The following is a 20,600-nucleotide window of genomic DNA, read 5'->3' on the forward strand; positions in this document are numbered from 1 at the left end:
TAACATAAAAGAATGGTCATTTTCATACAACGTTCTAGGAGATGCCATTCTTGATGAATAAACATAGTATTTTGCCTTAAATGGTATAAGTCAGTTGATGTAAATTGCATTGCTGGGTTATCTCGAAATTAAAATTTTAAAGTAGTAATTTTCTCTTGAGAGGTTATGTTAGAATTAAACAATCACAGTCAAGCAAAGTTTTAACACAGAATCTTGAAACTTCAGTTAAAAAGATTTATCCATAATCTAGCCCTTGGCAAAAAATATGTAAACTTTCTGATGTAGCTGGATAGCAATTTTCTTCACAGAATAAAACTTTTATTTTTTTTTAACATTTATTCATTTTTGAGACAGAGAGAGACAGAGCATGAATGGGGGAAGGTCAGAGAGAGAGGGAGACAAAGAATCTGAAACAGGCTCCAGGCTCTGAGCTATCAGCACAGAGCCCAACGCGGGGCTCGAACTCACGGACCGCGAGATCATGACCTGAGCCGAAGTCGGACGCCCAACCGACTGAGCCACCCAGGCGCCCCCAGAATAAAACTTTTAAAATGCTGTTTTTATTTGATTCATGAGCTTAAAAGATATTTTAATTAAAATGCTATTTTTAAAAGGGATTTCAATGTTATTTCTATATTATGGCAGCTAACTACCAAATTACAATTAAGTGAAAGCATTCAGACAAACAAAGGAAATAAGCAAAGATAAAACTGGAATGTGGAAAGAAAAGCACTATGTATTTTTCAAATTTAAGTGGTTCTTAAGACTTATGAATGACTATGTCAGATGTGGTAGAAAAAATATGAGATCAGACAGTAAGAAGGACACAGCACACGAAGTAACAAGGCTGTGATTCAGGGGGTTTTTCACGTAAGTCCTCATCAGCATGGTCTCTCTGCTCAGATACTTCTGAATCTGAAAGCCTCAATGGTTTCTACTAGGAGAAGCAGCAGACCAGAGCTTTGTTAACAGATACAAGCAGGGTTAAAAGGAGGAGGTAGATAGGATAGACCCACATAGGAAGCTCCTGGCCACCCAGAACAGGTGGCCAGCATGAGGCCTACGAATTTCCTTTCATCCGCTTACAAGTTGTGCTGGAATGGAAACGTGTTTGATTTCTAAGACCTGATTTTGAGACCTCGGCTGGAGGTGCTAACTATTCCTCATGAAGGCCAGTTGTCAGCCTTCATAGAGTGAAACTGATCTAACATATCAAGATAGCAAAACTTCAGCAGAAACCAGTCAACGAGACATAACCAAAGATGACAGGTAAAAAAGAACCAACTAAACCACTTAGTATCAGGCACATGTAAGTCTTCTAAAAACAGGCCTTTGTCCCCAGCCCCAGGAGTCACTAAAACTTGCATGGACATTTTTGATACAATGACTTCGGAGAGGGAGGCACCATGATGGATTTCGAGGAAGGGACTCATTGTGAAGGATCCAGAGAGGCAGGATGTCACCTCTAAATGAAGACCTGTCCCACTCATTATCGGGGCTAGGCTCCATTTAACATATACTCATGAAGGTTCTTTCTTCTCCTCCTTCTTCTTTCTTCTTTCTTCTCCTCTTCCTCCTCCTCCTCCTCTCCCTCCCCCCTCCTCCTCCTTCTCCTTTTTTGGACCACTCTAACATACACTGATTTTTCCAGGAATGCAATTACCATGTTGATCAAAGCAAATCACGTTAATAGGCAATGCTTGGTTTTCTTTGGAACTTTATAAAAGTCGCTTACCATTCCAAAGTTATAGCGCGATAATGCCAATATTGTAGTTTCCAGTATAACATGTGTCCAGTCTGCATTTGCTATATTCACAACAGTTTTTTATCTATGGCCAGCATAGATAACAGTCTGAATATCTAATTTCTTCTTCTATTGTGCATGTACTTAGGCATTTATAGACTAAAAGACATTTTGTTACAAATTACCTTTGTCTCTAATTGATATTGTAGCATATATGTGATTTATATAACACACACACATAAATCTTATTTGAAGATAGATTATTCATACATTTTATTCCAGCTGGCATCAGAAGATGTTTTGCTAATCTTTGGGGGTGCAGCTTCTCTTAGGACTGAAAATCAGTACCTCAAAAGTCACATTTCACATTCTACAGAGGCCAGCAAGAATTCCTTATATGTATTTCCTCTAAGTTTTACCCCTTATAATAAACATAAGTCAAGAAACATACAGAGCATATGATCTGGTATGACATGTTTTCGAAAGATCCAGATCAGAGGCATGGCAGAAACTGATAGCTGCCTCCTCGAAGTCCAAAGGCCCCTTCTTGACAGCCAATCCCCAACAGTCAGGAATGGCCAAACCCCAGCTATAACACTGCACTTCCCAGCCTTGCCTACAAATAGGAGTGGCTAATATACAGAAGTAAAAACCGTTGAGGGGGCTTCGAGGAAAGAAAGATATTTAGGAGGTGGAGTGTGCTCATTCTTCTTTGCCTCTTTTTCCTCCCTGCTGCCAAGAACTTGGTGGAGATGGCTGGAGCTGCAGCACCTATTACTAACCTTGAGGGAGGCTTAAGGACAGCAGCCCACCTGCTAAGAGAGGCAAAAGAAAAAGACAAAAGGATCCAGAGATCTCGTACCAACAGAGCTACTGCACCAGCCTTGGAATGCCAGCCCTGGGACTTCTACAGGGGCAGAAAGCAAACTTCTTATCTTAAGCTGTTGTTCTGGATCATACACCAGAAATACAAAATGACAAATGGATTCTCAGCCTTCACCAAGTGTCCACAGGCATTCATGTGACACCATTAATATTCCACTACTGTGAATAAATAAACCATCTGAGCAAGAATATTCCAAAGAATCAGTGTTTCCTCAGGTGTCTTTGTGATGTTTACCAGAACTCCAGAGCAGGTATTACTGGGCTTCCTCAGGATGGAGGGGTGGTGGGAGACGGAGGAGTACATACCCAAAACGGGAACACACAAATACCTTACTTAACAGAAGACTACTTATTACGCAAAACTCCGCCTTCTGGGAATCCCTAAGCAGGGATTAAAGTGTCCGCGTCAGGGCCACTGCTGGCACAGCCAGTGGTGGAGACAGAAGCGGCAGAAAGCTTCTAGGCAAGAAAACACCTCTTACCCCCACCAAGACCAGAGAGCGCTCCAGTCCAACACAAGCTCTACGTAGCATTCCTCCGACACACCTTCCAGAGACAATTCTATTTCATTTCAGTGGGGCGTTTATTCATTTTTCAATTTAAAAGACATTATTCAAGCACATAAAGGACTCCATCTCTATTTCAGTGACTTCTGGCAAAATGTCTGTCTTCATGAGTACGGTAGTATTACGTAGGGAAAAGTACGCCAGAATTTTCTGAAGCTGCTATTCTACTGCATAGAAATAAAGGCTTGTAAATGGTACAGAATAACCAGAAGAGAAGTAACAACACACTGAAGACTATATTGCTGCCCAAAAATTCCTACATGGTTTAAGGACTGAAACAAGCAACTACATTCATGGTATGTCGTACAGTTCCAGACTTCCTACCACAGAACCAGGTGAGTCAATGTGCTATATAGGTTTGGTTTAAAAAGGTTTTTCTAGCTTTCACGCAAACCCCATCCCACAAAGGGACAACACCTACAAAAAAGAAAATCAACCTTTATTATCAAAACGCAGGATTTCTCTCCTGTAGATTTTTGAACAAATCAAACTGGCTCATTTTTTTTCAGGTTCTGCTCTTTTTCTTGGAATACAGCACCCAGGGATTTGACGGGTAGCAGAAGATATAGTAATGTGCCTTAAGTGTATGAACTAATATGCTCTAATAACTAAATGAGTTAAGAAAAATGAAAAGTCTTAACCGTTTAAAATCTAGAATAATGGTCTGGTTCTTGGATATTTACTTTTAATCAAACTACACATTAGATTTCTAAGACTGGTAAGATCTGGATTTCTGTGTGCCACCCTAAAAAAGTTTCCACCAAAACTCACAGAGACCAGCCTATTCTTATCTCTGATACTTGGAGCTCTGATTTCCCATGAATCAGATTAGAGCAAAGGGTCACCAGCGGAATCTTCTTCATGTGCCCAAAGTAAGAATACTGTCCTGATCTAAGGAAAGGGAACAGTACCTACTGATTATTGCTTATGGTTGCAAAAACCACCACCACTCAAAGACCACCTATGACCTACAATATGTCAATAGGTCCAAATGTGGGATTGTAGATCTAGAAAGAAGTGCTAGGAAGTGTCGTTCCCCAGGAATAACCCAATTAAGCAAAATACACAATATATAAAGGCATGATCAGAAAGGACTACACTTAGCAGGTCACGAAGAAGGGGAGGTCCTTCTTCAAAACTTGCATGAAACAAGCTGCACCATTTGCATCCACTCAAAGCAACACGAGTTGTTCTGATTGGCTTTGCAGGGCCTGGCCTGCCGTGGCCAGCCCGGAGCACACCTCCATACTAAGCTTGGGAACGGCTTCACAGCCACCACTTTCCTCTCCAACTCTGGCAGAAATGGTTCTGAAATCAAAGTTCTGATGAAACAGGAAAGAGCGACCATGGGTCAGCGTGTCATGTAGCTGGGGCTGATGTCCCTCGAGCAAACAGGAACACTTCCTTTCTGAGTCAGGAGGTTACACCTGTCTTAGGATGGCTACACTACCAAGAACAGAGGCCAATGACTTTCTGAAGGTCCTGTACTGGCAGTGGCATTTTCCCAGGGGTCAGGAAGGCCACCTGATAGAGAAAGGGCAACATTCTTGCCTTCAGATTACTTGGCTTCCCTCTGATGCTGGTCCTTCTCCAGACAAAGTTCTTAGGATATTCCTCTAAAAGCAGGTTTCTAGTTCTTTCAACTTTTAGGTTTCTTACTCAAAACTAGGTCATTCTAACCATGTTTGATTCTGTGATATGTCTACATGGGATTATCAGGAAGGAAACACCAAAATAAGATGAAAACAGGAGGGGCGCCTGGGTGGCTCAGTCTGTTAAGCATCCGACTCTTGACTTCGGCTCAGGCCACGATCTCACAGTTCGGGGGTTCCAGCCACACTGGGCTCCGTGCTGACAGCTCGAAGCCTGCTTGGGATTCTCTCTCTCTGCCCCTCTCCAGCTCGCTCTCGTGAGCTCTCTCGCTCTCAAAATAAATAAATAAACATTAAAAAGAAAGCTAAAAACAGGAAACCACTGGAGCAGCCCAGTTAGTGGAGTCAGATCTGTGCACAGAACATGGACGTCCCGCAGCTTCCCCTCGAGCCTGACAGTTTCCAATCCTGTTTCAAGCCCTTGCAAGGCTTCAAGTCTGGGAGGTCAGCAGGGACTGCCGTGAGGTCTGTCACCTCTGACGCGGTGCCAAGCGCTGACTCCACCACCCTGCGTACCAACAGCAGTGCCACGATACCTAACGAGGCTTTGCGACAACCCCCTTGCCGAAGTTTCCGCACAGCAAGGTCGCCGTGCTTCCACACGCGGCACAGACGCGGGGTTTTAGTACGTTTACTATCAAGGTGACTCATCGGGCTGTTCTGTGTTTTCTCACACGCTATTAACACTAATCATGCCGTCACCCACGTATATGGTGCCTTAAAAAAGGAGGTCGACCAGCTTCACAGGCAGCAAACCAGTCATTTCCAGGAGGCCCCGCTGAAGTCAGCACATCTGCTAACCTGGGATGCTGATGCGGAAGCGAAATCCTGAAGTCACAGCGGATCGGCGCAAAGCCCACGGGCCGTTTCCCTTCCTCCTGCCCGAGGAATCCCTGCCCACGGCTGCGGCAAAGACCTTCCGCACGTGCACGGGCACTCACTCCACACTCTTATGTCACAGCTCAAACAGTGTTTAGGTTTGCGTGATGGCACGGGCATGCGGAGATAAAAGTCATCTGTATGATTTTAGTTTGTGGGGAAAGTGGTTGATGAGTTTACTTGCTTAAACACGAGATGTGAAAAATGAGGATTGTACATGCTGTTTCTAAAACTCCAGCGTACCCCAGATGTTTAGATTGCTTCACTCTGCTGTGATCAACTACCACACACAAGATTTACCCCGAACCCGGCAAGCTGAAACCAGCGCATGTTCATGAGGCACATGCACGCTGCTCCTGCGAAATCACAAACAGAAATGCCACGGGACAGGTCTCATTAAAACACTGAAAAGCAGGGTGTTCGTGTCTTGGAAAAAAAAGTGCTGGGAAGATTTCCTGCAGCAAGCTTGTGACATCAGAGACTAGAAGCTGCAGACACTGTTTGAAAAAAAGACTATGTGAGGGAGGAGGGAAAGTGAAACGACGAGAGAAAGGAGGAGTGAGTCCTGTTCTCACATCCCCAACTCCTCAAGGACCCGGCACCAAGGCGGGGGGCTCACATACATCCCCGGGAGGAGTGCCTGCTGGGCGGACCCGCAACTCTTTAAACAGGGCAAGGGCCAGCTCCCGGCGTGTGGTCGGTGAAGCCTCTGCATCAGAGTCACCGGATCGGTAAGGAAAGCCATTAAACATGGATGGAGATTCACACTCCCTAGAGGTGGGGTATGAGAAGCTGTACTTCAACCAGCACACTTGAGTTAGAAAACCACTCATTTAGGAAAGGAAGAATCTGGCACAAAAACAGACACATAGACCAATGGAACAGAATAGAAACCCCAGAACTAGACCCACAAACGTATGGCCAACTCATCTTTGACAAAGCAGGAAAGAACATCCAGTGGAAAAAAGACAGTCTCTTTAACAAATGGTGCTGGGAGAACTGGACAGCAACATGCAGAAGGTTGAAACTAGACCACTTTCTCACACCATTCACAAAAATAAACTCAAAATGGATAAAGGACCTGAATGTGAGACAGGAAACCATCAAAACCCTAGAGGAGAAAGCAGGAAAAGACCTCTCTGACCTCAGCCGTAGCAATCTCTTACTCGACACATCCCCAAAGGCAAGGGAATTAAAAGCAAAAGTGAATTACTGGGACCTTATGAAGATAAAAAGCTTCTGCACAGCAAAGGAAACAACCAACAAAACTAAAAGGCAACCAACGGAATGGGAAAAGATATTTGCAAATGACACATCGGACAAAGGGCTAGTATCCAAAATCTATAAAGAGCTCACCAAACTCCACACCCGAAAAACAAATAACCCAGTGAAGAAACGGGCAGAAAACATGAATAGACACTTCTCTAAAGAAGACATCCGGATGGCCAACAGGCACATGAAAAGATGTTCAACGTCGCTCCTTATCAGGGAAATACAAATCAAAACCACACTCAGATATCACCTCACGCCAGTCAGAGTGGCCAAAATGAAGAAATCAGGAGACTATAGATGCTGGAGAGGATGTGGAGAAACGGGAATCCTCTTGCACTGTTGGTGGGAATGCAAATTGGTGCAGCCGCTCTGGAAAGCAGTGTGGAGGTTCCTCAGAAAATTAAAAATAGACCTACCCTATGACCCAGCAATAGCACTGCTAGGAATTTACCCAAGGGATACAGGAGTACTGATGCATAGGGGCACTTGTACCCCAATGTTTATAGCAGCACTCTCAACAATAGCCAAATTATGGAAAGAGCCCAAATGTCCATCAACTGATGAATGGATAAAGAAATTGTGGTTTATATACACAATGGAATACTATGTGGCAATGAGAAAGAATGAAATATGGCCTTTTGTAGCAACGTGGATGGAACTGGAGAGTGTGATGCTAAGTGAAATAAGCCATACAGACAAAGACAGATACCATATGGTTTCACTCTTATGTGGATCCTGAGAAACTTAACAGAAACCCATGGGGGAGGGGAAGGAAAAAAAAAAAAAGAGGTTAGAGTGGGAGAGAGCCAAAGCATAAGAGACTGTTAAAAACTGAGAACAAACTGAGGGTTGATGGGGGGTGGGAGGGAGGGGAGGGTGGGTGATGGGTATTGAGGAGGGCACCTTTTGGGATGAGCACTGGGTGTTGTATGGAAACCAATCTGACAATAAATTTCATATATTAAAAAAAATAAAAAATAAAAATAAAAATAAAAATAAAAATAAAAATAAAAATAAAAATAAAAAAAGGAAAGGAAGAATCCCTTTAGAATCAAAAGCATTCTGGGGAGCCTGGGTGGCTCAGCTGGTTAAGCATCCGACTCTTGGTTTCGGTTCAGGTCATGATCTCACAGTTCATGAGTTCGAGCTCCACATCAGGCCCAGCGCTTAAAGGGTGGAGCCCGCTTCGGATTCTCTCCCTCTCTCTCTCTGCCCCTCCCCTGCTCCTCCACTCTCTCTCTCAAGATAAATAAACTTAAAAAAAAAAAAAAATCAAAAGCATCCCTTCCCAGGGCACCTAGGTAGCTCAGTCAGTTGAGCGACCGGCTTCAGCTCAGGTCATGTTCTCATTATCTGTGGGTCTGAGCCCTGCATCAGGCTGTGCACTGACAGTGCGGAGCCTGCTTGGGGTTTTCTCTCTCCCTCTCTCTCTGCCCCTCCCTCGCTTCTGCTTGCTCCCAAAATAATGCTAAGTGAAATAAGTCAGTCAGAGAAAGACAGATACCATACTTTCAGTCATATGTGGATCCTGAGAAACTTAACGGAAAACCATGGGGGAGGGGAAGGGGGTAAAAAGTTCTAGAAAGAGAGAGAGAAAAGCAAACCATAAGAGACTCTTAAATACTGAGAACAAACTGAAGATTGATGGGGGATGGAAGGGAGGGGAAAGTCGGTGATGGGCACTGAGGAGGGCACTTGTTGGGATGAGCACTGGGTATTGTATGGAAACCAATTTGACCATAAATTATGGTAAAAAAAAAAAAAAAAAAAGGCATTCCTTCCCTTCCCATCTTCCTTCTCCTCCCCTCCACCCTCCTCCCCTCCTCTCCCCCCCTCCTCCCCTCCTTTCCCCCCCTCCTCCCCTCCCCTCCCCTCCAGCCATGGAGAAAATGGTGCCCAGGGTCTGAGACAGTGCAGGCTGGGCACACCAATGCAGGGGTCCCCTGCCACGCTTTCTGGGTGGGAGGGGGAGAAGCACACAGGGAAGCCAGACAAATTGGCTGGGAGACTGAGCAGACTGAGGAAATACACTAACTGAACAGAAAGTTAATAGATCTGAGGGCAACAGGAGCCAGGTATCTTGTCTGAGAAGAAGTTTACAAACACAGAAAGGAACAGGCTAGAAAGAAGCCTGATGGGTTGGATCAGAAAGAGAAGCACCGGTACAAACACATGGGCCTTTAAAACGGACACGGGCCCAGGGCGACAGACCAACAGTTTGAGGGCTGTGTGGACCGTGGGAGCAAGCACGGGGGGATGGGTCCACAGCTGCAAAGGGAGGGCCTCGAAGCACGGACACCCCGCAAGCAAGCAAGCACTCTTGAGTGCCCCCATCTTGGTTTCTAAATACCACAGCACACAAGTAACTGGCACTCCTCGGTGGGATGGCGGATCCCGGGATGAGGCGGGAAGTACAAAAGGAGCCCGGGAACATTACACCAGAAAGTAAGGGAGTGCTCAGATAATAACAACATAAAAAAAAAAAAATAACAGTAAATAAAATAAGATAAGATAAGATAAAATAAAATAAAACAAAAACAAAAACAAAAAAATCACACACATAAAGGGGCTCCTGCTGGCTAAATGTGGACAATTTAAGCATCAAAACAGAGTATCAGATTATAACCTGCTGAATATAAGATACCATAAATTCATACTGGAATAATAAATAGACACATAGGGAAGAAAGAAAGTTCTTTCTCACAGTAGTAGATCACCTAATAGATACAGAAGGAATACCGGCCACCAGACAGCCATCACAGTGGGAGGTGACAGGGGCAAGAGTCACCAGCGGATGACAAGGCCATGAAAAGTCTCATGAGAAATACAGATGTGCGTCTCCCACAATATGCTTCTCAAAAACAAGTATTTTTTAATCCTGACTTTTCACTGGAGCAACCTTGCAGACACCAACCTCACCGAGTGGTCAAGGTTAACATCGCCAACAGCAGGAGGGGTCAGCATCCTGTGACCCTGCCGTGACACTCGGCTTTTGTCAGCACAGGAGGAAAACTAGAAGGATGGGCAAGAGGTTGAGGCTCATCCTAGAGAACGAAGGGGCCACATTCTCTAACACTGTCACCAAGACTAAAGAAAGTTCCACTGTGACTGACGGAAACCAATGAGAGGTGTTCACTAAACGTAACTTGTGTTGCTGCACAGCGTCCTGGACCAGAGGTAGTGGGAACGTGGGAAATACCAACAGGTCTGTGGGTAGGACGGTGTCTTGTATCACAGCTGATTTACTGTCTGCACAGAGAGGTGGGGGCAGGGGCTACACAGCAAATGTGGTCAAATGTTAAAAACGAGGAAATCTGGGTTAAAGGAATGTGGGAGCTCTTTATATGATTCTAACACTTTTCTGTAGCCTGAAACCATTTCAGACTTTAGTTAAGAAGGCAAAAATAAAAGTTTATTCTGTTCTATTGAAAGTCTTTTGTGTTGATTTCACTGTGAAGTTACTGTTTCCTTGAGTTTACAGCATAGTTGCACACAGGCTTTTATGCTAAAAATTGTGGTTTAAGCCCTCAATCTTTTTAACTATTTAAAACTTGCCATCCAACTTTTTAAAACTTTTAGTACCAACATAAAACCTAATGAAACTGCACCAATAGGTAAACATAAGTCCCCATGTCAAGATGCCCAATTTTTATAGATGGAAGTGGTGAGAGAATTATGTACTTTGCTGGAAGTGCCAAGGGCAACAGGCAGACTGAACGGCCGGCGAGGCGAGAGCAAGACAGCAGTCAGGTCAGGCTGACTCTGAGGGAAGTCGTGTAGGCAAGGACTGTAGTCCCACTGCAGCCGATCGCCTGGTGAGCGAGCTATTCGCCCTGCCCCCCGCGGCTCTGGAAGCTACCACAGCAGTCAGAAAGCAGCTCCTGAGAAAGTCATGAGTAAGCGGATGAGCGAAGGCCCAGTCACACGGTGGTAACAGAGCTGCCCACTTTCTGTGTCACAGGTGGAAATCAGACAATGCCTAGAGACGGTACACCAGGGAGAAAGAAGTTAATGTTTTCTGGAACTCACAGAATCCTCATGAACCCGTGTGATGAAAAAATTAGATTTGTTCAATTTTCACTTTTACTATTAAAAAGGCTACTGCTACTATTTATATAGCTGCTAATAAATTAGATAACCGTATCAGTTCAAATGCATTGGGTGCAAAATTAAGAAGAATACAAAATTGACTTTTTCAAAACTCCATGGACAAAATAAAATAATGCTAAAAGAAAGGTGGGGGGGGATCTCGTTGGACAAAAAGGTAGAGAAACAAATGTGTAGATCTCAACCTCCACAACATCCTGAGGTAAATAACACAGGCATCGCACGTCTGTTCAATACACCCAAGGACACTAAGGGCTCAGGAGAACGGCCCAAGGACAGGACAGTAGCACCTGCGGGGTGAAGCAGGGAGTGCCGCGCTGAAAAGTGAACGGCCCCTTTCTTCCCTAGGACTGTGACAAGGTGGGTGGAGTTCTGATCCAGGAAGAGGTGTCCACCCTGTGCCCTGCCCCCCACCCCCCCGCCAGGGGCTCTGCAGCCTGGCTGACTCCAGTGTCCCGGGGATCCTTCATCTCAGCACGTGTGACGTAGATGCTCATGATGAAGAAGACAGGGCAAAGCTCGCTGAACACAGGCACGCAACCCCGCTTCCCTCCAGGAATTCATCCAGTGTAGGAAAGGCAGACTGGTGTGACAGGCCCGAAGACCACGGCTCGCCCAGGAGGGCACCACACCTCAAGCTCTCCGCACCTACTGCGCCTCCCACGTGAGACAACACAGGGGCAGCAGAGCAGTGGCGGGGACAAGGAGCTGCTCCGCCCCCTACAGCTGCTGACCTGGCACAAGTCACCTGATCTCTGGGCCTCAGCATCCTCGTCAGTAACAGCACGGCCAATAAGGACGCATGCCCCAGAGTTGTGAACATTAAGTAAATGATTACATAAAGTCCTCACAAAAAAACCTGGCCCAGATGAAGGGGGCAGAAAATAAAGACGGGGAGATAGTACAGAAATAATGGACCTTAAAATAATAGAGAGAACGCTATGCTTAGATTTCGAAAACAGCCAGGAGCTGCAAACAGTGTGTGCTTTTTGATCCAGAACGTGCGTCGGTATCAGGTTTCGCTCCTTTCTAGAAAGTTCATACAGGAAAATTAAGTTAATAGCACACGGAAACCTCTATTTGCTAAGTACGTGCAGACCAGAGAGCTGGAATCGCGCTTTCTCCGGCACGTGGAAACACAAGCGCCTCCGGGAGACCCGCACACGCCGCGGGCCCAAGAAGCGCGCTGGCTGCCGACCACCCTGCTTCACAGGGGCCCCCCCCCCCCCCCCCCCCAGCACACACAGGTCAAAGGTCCCGGCGAGACTGCAGTTTAACACGAGACCTACGAGCGTTTTCTAGGCTCGACCAAGCTTTGGGGTTTTCCCCCAGCTTTTGGTGCTGGGACATGAAACTGTCACTCTGCAGTTGGAAGTGGAAGAGCCCGCTCACCTCAGAATAAGCAAGAGTGATGTGCTCGTATACCCCCTGATGGTGGTGAATGGCGTCCTCCAGGTCGTGCAGCTCCGAGGGCAGGTCCACCTCTCCACAGGCTTTACACCACGAGTCCACGTTGCTCATGTACTTGAGGAGTAAAAACAAAAAAAGATTATTTCTATCAATGGCAATTTATACTGAGATGTAGCTATTTTTTCAACCTGGTTTTGAAATCAAGGTAATTGAGAAACAGTCTAAGAACGTGGCATGGTTGAACATCCATCTCAAATGGCACCACCGGGAGCCTCACTCGGTTCCCCGACTCTGCCCTGGGGCTCTCCCTCTGGCCAGAGTGGGGCTCGGCCCAGGAACCTGCGTTTGGAATGACATCTCCAGGTGACCCCGAGGCCTACAGCTAACAGCAAGCCCGGAGCAACTCTTCCCTGCATCTGCTCTGGGCCTCCTGCTTAATTCCCCAGCCCTCCTCCGAATCGGGGATCGTAACAACCGCCTGGTGCCGTGGGCTGTGTAAGGATAGAGGCCTGGTGCGCCTCAGCCTCAGCCTCAAGATGGCGGCACATGCCTCCTCCAGGAGCTGTAGTCCAGCCTTCGCGCTCCCCTCCAACATTAAGATGCTATCGGAAGCCCAAGTATCTGGAATTATTTACCTAGACAGAGGAAGAGCGGCAGGCCCATTTTTCTACCTTTTCCAAAGCAAATACACACAGAAATGAAAAGACCAGATGAAGGCCACCCAAGCTCCCCAGCTGCGCCCACTGAGCCTGAGGGGAGGCTGAGGAAAGAGGCGGACTCACTCAGGTCTTTTCCACTTTGCGCGTAAACAAGAAGGGAAGAGTCTTGGCTGCAGTCCTGAGGACTACCATTCCAGCCTCTCCTCAATTTTCTCCACGGCCACTCCCACCGCCCCAGGAATCATCAACAGCAGAGAAATCACTGCCAGACGTCCTAGGGAGAGCCTATCAGCATCCATCACAGTTCAGTGTCAAAGGCAGGCAGCAGAAGGCCCTTAATTAAAGACGCTAATTCAATTAAGCCAAATAGGCACGGACACATTTCCCTGGGTTTCACCTTTTTTATTCTAATTCCTTGGCATCTTTCTACTTCCCAGGGAATGCAGAGGGTGACTATTTAAAATTGGGTGACGAAAACATAAAAAAAAATTTAAAAAAAAAAGTGGCTGCGCCTGCATGGCTCAGTCGGTTGAGTGTCCAACTGCAGCTCAGGTCACAATCTCACTGCTCACGGGTTCGAGCCCCGCATTGGGCTCTGCACTGAAAGCTTGGAGCCTGGAGCCTGTTTCTGATTCTGTCTCTCTCTCTGCACCTCCCCTGCTCCCTCTCTGCTTCTCTCTCTCAAATGTAAAATAAAACATTTAAAAAAATTAAAAAATAAAACTGGGTGACTGACCTGCCAGACAGGAAACTTGCTAGGATTCTCTTAAAATATGGAAACGACCACCCACTTATTCATGACATTTTTAGAAACAAAATAGACACGTCACCTGGTAAGTAGTGATTTGTTTATAAAAGTCCATTTATTATTAATGTACTGGCTCAGAAAAATATCTATATGCAAATCTTAGGGCCTGACAAGTCATGGGGCATTAGGTATCATATGATGGCATCTGATGGTTTCAACGGACACAGGGACGGAGGAGTATCTTTCTTTACGGTGCCTTCCTAACACCAACAGGGCAACGGAAGTAGTAATAAAATTACTCGACACATCTCCCCCTCGGCAGGTGTGTGTGACATGGATCTGCGTGACTACACGTGCTCTATAAATATCAAATCCAATATCAAATATCAGCTTGAATGATTCTAAGTATTCTTGATTTCCCTTTCACTCTTCCCATTATTGCATTTAACACCAATCACTGTAAACCTTTTTCAAATATAAATGGACTCTGGTTAACCATCACCATGATTAATTCATCAGGTCAAGTCAGCAATTAATTGCTCCTGCATGAAACAGAGTCACCGTATACTCCTTACAAGAGGCTAAAATGCTTCTGATAGAACAAGGTGGAAACGAGTTTTAGTTACACCATAGCGCACAAGTGGAAGTGTCAACCTAATACATCACTGTATCAAAATGACTATTAAAATATATCCAATTTTTCAAGCAACCAGTGAAGAGAAACATTCCAGAAGTTTTATATATGCCTATGGTAAAAGTAACTTAGAATTTCTTAAAGTAACTGGGAAGGGTATTGGTCATGCTTACCTGAAAAAATATAGCCAGGTTCTAAATACACAGAAAAGGATGGCTTGCCATGTGGAAATCTTGTGGAGAAAGAATTCTGCACATCTAATTTCACTGGGTTAAAATATCTCAAAGACAGAAACAAACCTGGCCATGGTTTCACGGGACTTCTGTGCAAGCATAATTTGTCTTTTGTTTATGAGACGGAAACCCTAGACTCCGAAGGGTAAGCTCGAAGCCCTCAATGCTTTCTGAAGGGCTAAACACCCCAAAAGTCTGAACCCACTGCCACCAAGGGAGCAACCCCTGATCAGAGAGCCAAAAGAAGGCTGCGAATTGGTATCGCATAAGGAAAAGGCATCCTGGAGTTGACTTTGGTGGCAAAGTTCAACAGTAGCTATGTAGCACAGAATCTGTGAGAGTCTTTTCATAGGATAACGTGGGCTATGAATGGGCAAGAGGGGCAGGCCCACTGTGTTCACTTCCCAACCTTCTCTGACCACTCTACTACATTCCAGACCCCCGTCCCCCCAACATGAATCACCATCTTAGAAATACAATTTGGGATTACAACACCAGGGGATAGGTCTAGAACAGAGCCTGACACTCTGGAAAGGACAATACTGAAGGTGGCTATCATACTCTAGTGAGATCAGAGCAGACGGTTTGGTCTGATGCTTCAAATGCGCACCAGACCCAAATTCGTGAACACACGGCATCCAGCTAGGTTGAGGGTAGACAGGAGAATCCAAGAGAATGAAATGCTTCTCTGTGAATTCAAATCAGGAGCTGGCTACAGAACTGAGAATTCTGATGCTCAGCGGAATGGCGACTTTGTAAAAGTGTGGCTGAAAACAAGAGGCAAGCAGCTGAAGGCAGGGTAACTGATACATACAGCTTTAACAGGAGAGCTTGAATAATGAGATGTATTTCCATAAACATTATTCCACTACCCTCCACATGCTGAGAGAGTGGGGGGCTTCCAACGTGGGAGCCACTCAGCCCTCTGGCCTGCCCCACCTCCTGCCACCCACAGCCAGTGCACGTCCCTCGCACCCACACCAGGGCTCACGATGGGGTGCAGCCGAGCACAGGGGCTTGGCCTGATTTAGGAGACAAAGGCACAAAAACTTCCTAGAATTGTTAACTTTTTAAATATTTGGGGGGGGGGTTCTCTTCTTTAACAAAAATGACACTGGTTTAACATATACACACACATATGTGTGTGTAGATATATATGTGTGTATATATATATATGCATAACATACATAAGAACTCAAACTTGGGTTTTTACTTCTCATCTCTTCATTTTTGTTTTCATTTCTAGAAAATATTACCCCACTTTTCCTTTCTACTTCATCATTTCTACTCCCTGAGGATTAATCAGCACACACTCTTTCCTGGTTCCTCCAAGGCAGACAGGCCCTCTTCTCTGCCCAGGGAAATCACCTGAGGGAGCAGCCCGCTCCATTTGCAAAGCTCTGCCATCTACACCACAGTAATTCGGAGGAGACAGGCTCAGCTTGAACCAGAATATGCCGATGATCACTCTGCACACCTTCAATCTGTTTTCATTGATAACTTTTTCTTTCATGTTTATATTTCTTTTCCACAAGAATCGTTTCTGTTTTGTCCACAAGCCAAGAATTAGGTCTATGCTTGTAATAAAGTAAAATACCATTAAAATGGGATTAGTTGTGCATTATTTGCCTTAAAAATTCAAAAAGAATAGTAGATAAGTACTACTTTCCTCTGAGTTCCAACCCAGACTTATGGCAAAAACATCCAGGCAACTGCGATAAGACTTGTTTACCATAAATGTTATTTCTAAAACTATGTATGGAGAGTGAAATTGTACGAGGATATTAATCTAAGTGCCTTGTTTGTGGAACAGTGTGTGATTACTGTCAGGAGCTGAAGGACCGTCACAGACCTCAACTGAAGTCCCAACATAAGCGACTCACTCCCCAAACACAATCAAAGGACAACAAATACCACCAGCCCCATCGACTTCATTGGACTGATTTAAGGATGAAATGACATTTTGTGTTGAAGAGCCCTGTAAATTCTAAAGAACTATGCAAATGCTGGTTGTTACTTTATTTTTGGCTATTATCAAATTATAGAGGCCCTCAAAGTCATAGAGAAAATGAGGTCATCAGATTTATGGTTCACTGTGAAGGCGAACCTTGACCAGCACTAACAGAACTTTCTGCAGTGATGGATAGGAGTATCTGTGCTGTCCAGTACAGTAGCCACTAGCTGCACGTTGCTATGGAGCGTGTGAAATGTGGACACTGTACGAAATTTTCATTTATTCTTACATTATCTTCTTACTAAGCCTTAAGTAATTTCAGTAGCCACATATGGTGACTGGCTACCATACTGGACAGTGCAGCTCTCCTGTCTGTTTTAAAGGAAGGCAGATTGCCACACGCAGCACGTCATTTGGATGTGCCTTGGGACATGTGGAGCCTTGGGAGTCTGACTACCCTCCTTTCCACAAATGGACCTTGAGGGTTTGTGTGGGGGTCCCAGCAGGAGAGCACAGCTACGGGTATACCCCTGACCAAACAACAGCCTCCTCTATCGGGAACAGTCGCCCTCTTTGACAACGCAGCGTGGATCTCCGGGAGAGATGCACGTGGGACAGGGAGGAAGCGCACACCCGCCGAGCCAGCCAGGCCAACCCTGGGGATCAGTGGGGTGACAGATGTCGCAGCCGGATCACCCTCACACCCGAGATCATTTGCTTAATTTTTAATGTATTTTTTAATTTATTTGAGAGAGAGAGAGCGTGAGCGAGCAGGGTAAAGGGCAGAGAGACAGGGAGAGAGAGAATGCCAGCAGCTTCCAGGCCCAGCACGGAGCCTGACACAGGGCTCGATCTCATGAATCGCGAGAACATGACCTCAGCCGAAGTCGAGAGTAGGATGCTTAACTGACTGAGCCACCCAGGCACCCCCTAGAGCATTTTTTTTAAATAGCGTCTTAGGGCGCTAAGGTGTAGCAAAATCAAGTCACTTTCTTTGTTCTACAAAACTGTTAAGTCTAATAACATTTGCTATGAAAGCTTCTCAGTGTGAAGGGACGATTCACTGGATATGCCACATGACCAAAAGAAGCGAAGGCTGGGGCCCCTAAACACCATCTACCAGTAAGACTGCTGGTCTTGTGGTCCTGTCTCCGTGTCTGCAAACTGAGATTCTAATTGCGACATGAGACTATGAGATGAATGGCTGAGACGTCTTCAGGAGGCGTGCCATCTATGCAATGTTCTCCTCACCCAGTTTGCACCTCAAGACTTACATCTATAAAACCACAGGCAGACACCAACACGAGAACACCCACCGGGACCACAGAGGAGTGTGGCTGGGCAGTTCCGGGCACACGTCTCCCTAGCTGGAGCGTAATCCTTACAGGGAAGGCTGCTTCCTTTGGTAAAGCCATTAACCATGGGGGTCACATATTTGAGCTCTGTGCCTCCCTAACTCCCTAATCAGATTTAGTTTCCTACTGGTAAGTCTGGATGGGGGTCAAAGAGGTGGCTACGTTGGAAACCTAATTCATGACGTCCAAGTTTCTCGTCCTCTCCCAACTGAGCTTATGAAAACAGCTTAAGCATAACTGGAAGGCAAACCATCAAAAAAAAAAAAAAAAAAAAAAAAAGAAGAAGAACAAAGTTGAACCCATTTCTCCTCCACAAAGAGGAAAACTACTTGTAGATGTGGGCTTCCCTCACACATCAGAATTTCAAAGATCTTACTTTTGTTCAGTGAAGGGGGAAGATCCACAACACGTCTTTACCTGACAGTAAAGAAAGTCTCTGCAGAGGCCCTACTGCCCCACCTCCACATTTCAGTTGCCTGGCCAGGCCTCAGCCAAGGTCCATCAGAGATGCTGGGCCCTTTCTTCACCAGGCCGCTCTGACCCTAACTTGTATTTGGCTTCTTCTCTGGCTACTGGATACACACAGAGACCTCAAGCACTGTCATGTTTACACAGGATTCCACAATATTGTTTTCAATAATGTATTCATCTAGTCCAGTTTCCTTCAAATCCATAATTTACAGTCACTCATTTTATCCAAACAGAACACCCCAGGCTCACGTTCACGAAAGGGACCTTCCCTGTATGTTACTATGCTTCAGACCCTCTGCCATTCACCGCATAGGTTGTCCTGTTTCACATCTATTCATATCAGCTTAATGGAACTTCCTGAGAGCCCACTGCCACTCTACTTCTTGCAGTAGAACACGTGACGATTCCAGGTGACATATGTGCGGGAGACCACGTGGCTCATCTTCCCACCTACAAAAATGTCCAGTGAATAATACACCACACCCTGGACAAAGACAGGAACCAGAGGTGAGCACAGTGCTGTTTTCTGCAGAAGGGGGGTGGGGTCCTGTGTTGTTTTTTTTTAAACCTGTTTTTGTGTGTGGGCTTTTGTTTCCCCTTTATCATAAAGCCAGTTAAATGCATAGGTTAGGGAGCTGAAAAATCGGACTACTGGAACCCGAAGCCCCTATTCACAGCTTTCACGTGAGGCCACGAAGACTTTTTTCTCTTTATATACCATTCAGCTTCTTCTTCTGCTTCATATTTGAAAGGTTTCTAGAGTCAAGATCACTACTAATTAGGGTCTTGTGCAACATTCTAGCTACCTTGCCAAAACCCTGGGCAAGCTGGGACTCTATCTCACATTTACTGACTTCACTCCTCAACAGAGACAGTTTCTAGATTATACCATTTCCTTCTTAACAGCGTCAGTACAGATCCCTATGAATACAGTCTCCGCCCACCACAAAAAATGACCCCAATCAATATTCTTCCTTTAACATCAGGCAACCATTTGCTTCTTTCCCATACGCCTTCCTAGTAGCTAAAAGTCCTGTGTTCTTTCTCCACATCTTGAAAAAGGTATTTCACTGCCCAGCATGCTTTCCACTAATTAAAGTCTGAGTCATGAGCGAAGCACTTCCTTGTGTCTTTCAGCGTGCGTTTGCTTAAGCAAGCGCTGGAGGACTGCAGAGCTGTGGGGGTTCTATGAGCAGACGCACGTATGACCTCTCACAGTCTTCCGACCAGCACTTCAGCTAAAGAAGCCAGCGTCAAGTTCAAATCCATACAGTTTAATAAATGTGAAAGACACTGTAAACTGCCTTCCCAAAAGTCGTCTGCCAGCCCGAGCCCTTGCTGGCAGAGCATGGCCGCTACTGTGGAGGCTAAAAAGCCACGTCCGCCTTCTTGCACCCTCCCACACAGCCAGAGCACGGGCCTACACCCCACTCCCGCTCAAGGGGAAAGGAGGCGAGGTGTGCTGGGGTAGGGGACCTTCTGAAATTAATGTTTTCCTGATAAAAGTGGCCGGCACCGCCATCCCGGACTGTGGTGGACACCAGGGTGCAGGTGCAGGAACTGCGGCACAAACCCGGGAGGAGCGGACCTGACCCCAACATGGCTGTATGGCTACAACTCTCTACACGTTGCAACCTCTTGATTTGTGAGAAAAGAAAACTCCTGATATTTAAACCTGATAATCAGGCATTCAGTTACTTGCTGCCAAATCACCCTAATCAGAATACTAAAAGTGACAGCCAGGAGGAGGGGGAGGGGGAAGGGGAGGAGGGGGAGGAGGAGGGGGAGGAGGAGGAGGAGGAAGGGAAAGAGGAGGAGGAGGGGGAGGAGGGGGAGGGGGAGGAGAAGAAAGAAAGAAAGAAAGAAAGAGAAAGGAAAGAAAAGAAAGAAAAGAAAGAAAGAAAAGAGGGAGGGAAGGAAGGAGGAAGGAAGGAAAGAAGGAAGAAGGGAAAGAGAGTGGGGAGAAGGGAGAAGAGGGAACAAGAACAGTGGCTACCACTTATTAGTACTTACACTACTTACCAGGCACTA

The 20,600-nt window shown here is 45.8% G+C and overlaps 1 protein-coding gene across 2 annotated transcripts in view; it reads right to left on the reverse strand.

The window, feature by feature from the left end:
* TRIO (trio Rho guanine nucleotide exchange factor) overlaps positions 1 to 20,600 on the reverse strand; it is a 353,639-nt gene that overhangs the window by 185,180 nt on the left and 147,859 nt on the right. For both annotated transcript variants that reach the window (XM_049648759.1, XM_049648761.1), the window contains exon 8: positions 12,498 to 12,629. In XM_049648759.1, coding sequence (XP_049504716.1) covers positions 12,498 to 12,629 — 132 coding nt within the window. The remainder of the gene's footprint in view (positions 1 to 12,497; positions 12,630 to 20,600) is intronic.

This window comes from Panthera uncia, assembly GCF_023721935.1.
Source record: "Panthera uncia isolate 11264 chromosome A1 unlocalized genomic scaffold, Puncia_PCG_1.0 HiC_scaffold_17, whole genome shotgun sequence".
Classification (NCBI taxonomy): domain Eukaryota; kingdom Metazoa; phylum Chordata; class Mammalia; order Carnivora; family Felidae; genus Panthera; species Panthera uncia.